This window comes from Sceloporus undulatus, chromosome 1, assembly GCF_019175285.1.
Source record: "Sceloporus undulatus isolate JIND9_A2432 ecotype Alabama chromosome 1, SceUnd_v1.1, whole genome shotgun sequence".
Taxonomy (NCBI): Eukaryota; Metazoa; Chordata; class Lepidosauria; order Squamata; family Phrynosomatidae; genus Sceloporus; species Sceloporus undulatus.
The window spans coordinates 126,576,202-126,581,413 of NC_056522.1; the positions used below are offsets into that span (position 1 = coordinate 126,576,202).

General features: G+C 39.0%; 1 protein-coding gene across 1 annotated transcript; it reads left to right on the forward strand.

Annotated features, from left to right (window-relative positions):
* The first annotated feature begins 812 nt into the window (after positions 1-812).
* Positions 813-4,622, forward strand: EEF1A1 (eukaryotic translation elongation factor 1 alpha 1). Its single transcript, XM_042467104.1, has 7 exons — positions 813-1,036; positions 1,758-1,937; positions 2,046-2,342; positions 2,626-2,776; positions 3,053-3,309; positions 3,409-3,643; positions 4,221-4,622. Exons 1-7 carry the CDS (start codon positions 893-895, stop codon positions 4,343-4,345), a joined length of 1,389 nt encoding a protein of 462 aa, XP_042323038.1. The 5' UTR covers positions 813-892; the 3' UTR covers positions 4,346-4,622.
* Positions 4,623-5,212: the final 590 nt, after the last annotated feature.

Consider the following 5,212-nt stretch of genomic DNA (forward strand, 5'->3'; position numbering starts at 1 on the left):
GAGGGAGAGGGAGGAGCAGCACTACTCGAGGCAGGCCTGGGCCTAGGCCCTGCCTGGCCTGGCCTCCCTCCCTCCCTCCCTCAGGCAGGGAGGCTGGATTCCTTAAGTACACACGGTTAACTAGTATCCTTCCTTCATAGGCATATCTACACAGGCAGAGAGAGTGAGGGCACACTCTTAATTAGCAACTATGCTGTTAACCAGTAATTATCCATATAAATATCTTATTCCTATAAACATATAAAGATAAAAGGATAAAAATCTATACACACACACATTTTTGTGTGTTTTAGTCTGTACTGGCTTGAGACTTTCCAGATCTCTAAAACCTTCCTATAGCCACCATCTTAAGCAATATAGTCTTCTCTTTAACCTTCAATATCCCTTCCCAACCCTTTCTTCAGTTCTTTCACATCTCTTCCTATCTATCTTGCTTTGTGACCATACTAATGGCCTTCATCTTTCTTACTCATAGTCTCAGTGATCACTTAAATGAGTGATTCCCCAGCTTTGGCCCTCCCAATGTTTTGGACTTTGTCTCCCAGAATGCCTGACTGTTGGTCAAACTGGCTAAGGCTAGTAGGAGTTGAAGTCCAAACCTCCTAATAGACCACAGTTGGGGAACCACTGATTTACATCTTCATATCAGCATACTTAACTTTTATTCAAATTTCCTTCCTGTCTATCAGCCAAAAATATAGTTGACTTTAATTATTATACATGCTGTGTATGTGTGTCTCTGTGAGTTTATTATAAGTGATAAAAATAACAAAATCAATGACTATCAATTTTTTTAAAAGGTGAATTTCACCACTTTGTGTGTTTTTTCCTCTTACCTCCACAGGGTTTTTTTATCTGAAGTGGAAGAGAACCATCTGTTAATCCACCAAAAATGGGAAAGGAAAAGACCCACATCAACATTGTCGTCATTGGGCATGTCGACTCTGGCAAGTCCACCACCACTGGCCACCTGATTTACAAATGTGGTGGGATTGATAAGAGGACCATTGAGAAGTTTGAGAAGGAAGCTGCTGAGGTGGGTTTGCCTCCAGTGTAATTGCCAAGTAGAACATCAAAAAGATAGACTTCATCAGTGAATTATTTCTGTTGTTAAGCCTTTATTAAAATTTGCTATGTCAACATTTGGATGTGAAGTTTTGGATACATTGATATGATCCTGTCCCATAAGTGGTCCATTCTGTGTGAGCTAATAATGTTTGCTTATAGTGCCCTTTTCATCAAAGGGCAGAACATCAGACATATATAATAAAAACATCCTGGCCTTCACTCTCAGGCCTGAGTCCAGTTGTTAATTTGAACCACAGTTGATTCAGTGAAATGGATTTAACAAGCTACCATTTATTCAATAAATCTCTACTTGGGTTTAACAAGTTGATTCAGTTTATAACTGGATTGTTAACAGAATTATCAAGTTAAATAAGCATACATTAAAAGTGCATGGAAGAGCTAGTGAATGTGACCTTTCTTGTAAATGATTTGATCAGAAGCTTCTGTAAACTTGGAAGAAGCTCTTAAGCAGTCAGTCATGTATGTTCAGTGATGGATTAAGTGTCATTGGGTTAAGTAAGCGAAACAGATACGGAATCTCACACCCTGTCTGCCAAGTTCTGCTAAATATAGCTTGTATATTGTATTTCGGCGTGTTGATGCATGATGTCTTGAGAGTTCTTGTAACATTGTTGCCTCTTGCTGTTGTATAATGTTTTAACTACATTAATTGTATGTTTCCTAAATAGATGGGCAAAGGCTCCTTCAAATATGCCTGGGTGCTGGACAAACTGAAGGCAGAACGTGAACGTGGTATCACTATTGATATTTCTCTCTGGAAGTTTGAAACAAGCAAATATTATGTCACTATCATTGATGCTCCTGGACACAGAGACTTCATCAAAAACATGATTACTGGTACCTCCCAGGTAAGCAAACAATAGTATATTGTAAGCAAACAGTGCTGCTTTGGAGAGATAGTATAAACATTTGGTGTATGGAGGAAAATTAATATAAATGGATTTCTCCCCCTATAGGCTGATTGTGCTGTCCTCATTGTTGCTGCTGGCGTTGGAGAATTTGAAGCAGGTATCTCTAAGAACGGGCAGACCCGTGAGCACGCCCTTCTGGCCTATACTCTGGGTGTGAAACAGCTTATTGTTGGTGTTAACAAAATGGATTCTACCGAGCCACCTTACAGCCAGAAGAGATATGAGGAAATTGTCAAAGAAGTCAGCACCTACATCAAGAAAATTGGTTACAACCCTGATACAGTGGCTTTTGTGCCAATTTCTGGCTGGAATGGCGACAACATGTTGGAGCCCAGCTCTAATGTAAGTGACATCACTTGTCAAGATGATTTTTGTCGTGATTGAAATGTATGGAAATAATAAAGATGCCTCCTACTGCTTCAGCTAATACAATAGAAGTGGACATGAGCAAGAGATTGCTGTGCTGAATTAAGACCTTTAGTCACATTTCCTATGTAATTTGCCTTAATTAATGAAATGAGAATGAGGCACATTTCGAAAGCGTGCACATTACTCCTGTGAGAAATCGTGGATTGGTAACTCATCTTCAATGAAAACACCTATATGCTATGTTCTTCCCTTGCAGATGCCCTGGTTCAAGGGATGGAAAGTGACCCGTAAGGACGGCAGTGCTAGTGGAACTACACTGCTGGAAGCTCTGGATTCTATCTTGCCACCAACTCGTCCAACTGACAAACCCCTGCGTCTGCCACTTCAGGATGTCTACAAGATTGGTGGTATGTATTATAAGAAGGTTACATTGAATTTAGAGGAAAAAGATCAATATGTGAATGCATTGTGCAAATGATTTCTACTTTGGCTGACTTTCTGGTTCCAAAATAAGAAGGATCATGGGAAAGAGTATTTTTATCTTAAAATAATTATTCCTGTCTGAAGCTCTGTCCAGACTCCCTCTCTCATATCTGGAATTGTTCTTACCTGTCTTTCCAAAATAACGATAATGTTACAATTGATTTTTTTAAAATTTTAATTCAATTTTATTTATTTTTTAGGGATTGGTACTGTCCCAGTGGGTCGTGTGGAAACTGGCATTCTGAAACCAGGCATGGTAGTAACTTTTGCCCCAGTCAATGTTACAACTGAAGTGAAATCTGTGGAAATGCACCATGAGGCTTTGAGTGAAGCTCTCCCTGGTGACAATGTTGGCTTCAATGTAAAGAACGTGTCTGTCAAAGATGTCCGTCGTGGTAATGTCGCAGGTGACAGCAAAAATGATCCACCCATGGAAGCTGCTGGGTTCACAGCACAGGTAATTTGCAAAAGTTGCTTTGTTTGATGAAATTCTGCAAGTGCTGTCTATATCTGAATGGATAAAGATGTAGATTAATCTTTTTTAATAATTCCCCAGGTTATCATTCTGAATCACCCGGGCCAGATAAGTGCTGGTTATGCCCCTGTGCTCGATTGTCACACCGCTCATATTGCCTGTAAGTTTGCTGAGCTGAAGGAGAAGATTGATCGTCGGTCCGGTAAGAAACTGGAAGATGGTCCAAAGTTCCTCAAATCCGGAGATGCTGCCATTGTTGACATGATTCCAGGCAAGCCTATGTGCGTTGAGAGCTTCTCTGACTATCCTCCTCTGGGTAAGTAGTTCTTTTGCTAGACAAGTCTTTATGCACTATGTTGGTTTGACACCGGAAACATGTATCATTTAAATGGCCCTGATTGTATGATTGTTGTTTCTATTAAAGTATGGCTCCCAATCCAGTGCATCTGTAAAATAATCCTTATTTTTGAGGCACTGTTAACTTGTTGCGTGTCTTCTTGTTTAGGGTTAGGAGAAATCACCATGACCAGCCATTAGTGCAATAGACTACTGGCCTGTGATATCTTCCCTTAGAAGGGATAATGGCAATATTGCAAGAAAGGGGAGTGGTTCAGTCTATTTTAAGTCTCTGATAAATGGCACATTGCTATTTATGAAGTTTGGTTACAATTCTTGATACATAAAATGCTTTATTCATGTACTAGGGCTGTGCCTTTCAGTCACCAATGTAGAAATAAGTGCATTAGCTGGTAAAGTTAGTTGGCATGTCTTGTTAATAGCACCACTAAAGAAGATTTTTAAGGTTTTCTAATACAGAAAGGGATAGAAGAAATAGGTCTGGTGTGTGTGTTTTACCTTTTGAAAGTGCTCTAACTGTTCTTGTTTGCACCTAGGTCGTTTTGCTGTACGTGATATGAGACAGACCGTTGCTGTTGGTGTCATCAAGGCAGTTGATAAGAAAGCAGCTGGTGCTGGCAAGGTTACAAAGTCTGCCCAGAAGGCTCAGAAGGCTAAATGAAAATTCTGTACATCTGCCACCTCAGTCTTAATCAGTGGTGGAAATATGGTCTCAGAACTGTTTGTCTCAATTGGCCATTTAAGTTTAATAGTAAAAGACTGGTTAATGATTACAATGCATCGTAAAAGCTTCAGAAGGAAAGGAATGTTTGTGGACCATTTGTTTCGTGGCAGTTTAAGTTATTAGTTTTTAAAATCAGTAAACTTTTTTAAATGGAAACAACTTGACCAAAATCTGTCACAAATTTTGAGACCATTAAAGCAAAGTTTAATGCAAAGTCTCTGTGTTCTTTGGGGTAACAGTTAAATGTTGGATATTAATAAATATTGGACTTCTACCTTGTGTATACAAAAAGCTGTGTGGGAAGACTTCCAAAGGTATTACAACATAAAAGTGCTTATGTGACAAAAAAAAGTGCCAACAGAATTGTGCAGTGGTCAAGACGTTTAGGTAGTTCAGTCTAATACAGAGTATCCTCTCACAAGCCTAAAATGACTACAGACTTACTATCATATTTTTCATAATTTAAGGAAGCAGAGCAATTTAGTTAACGGCTTGTTTTTAAGCTATTAGTGTATGTACTTTTGGAAGTTTTACTGTTTCACTAACTAAATGAAGTATTGCTAGTTTTGAGACATCGTGTTTTTACTTGGCAGTTTATCAGCAGTTGCAGATGTTTGGTTTTTCATGGGTTATTTCTCAAGCTAGTAGTGCTTCAGAGTGCAAATTGGAACTCTGGATTAACAACTGGGGATCTTAAAAAGCTTTCCTGTTCTTGCTAATGGAAGTTATGGGAGTTAGACTACATTTGGAATTCGGATTTTTCCCCCTTTATTTTCAGGCAAGTCTGTTAAAATCATAACTTCT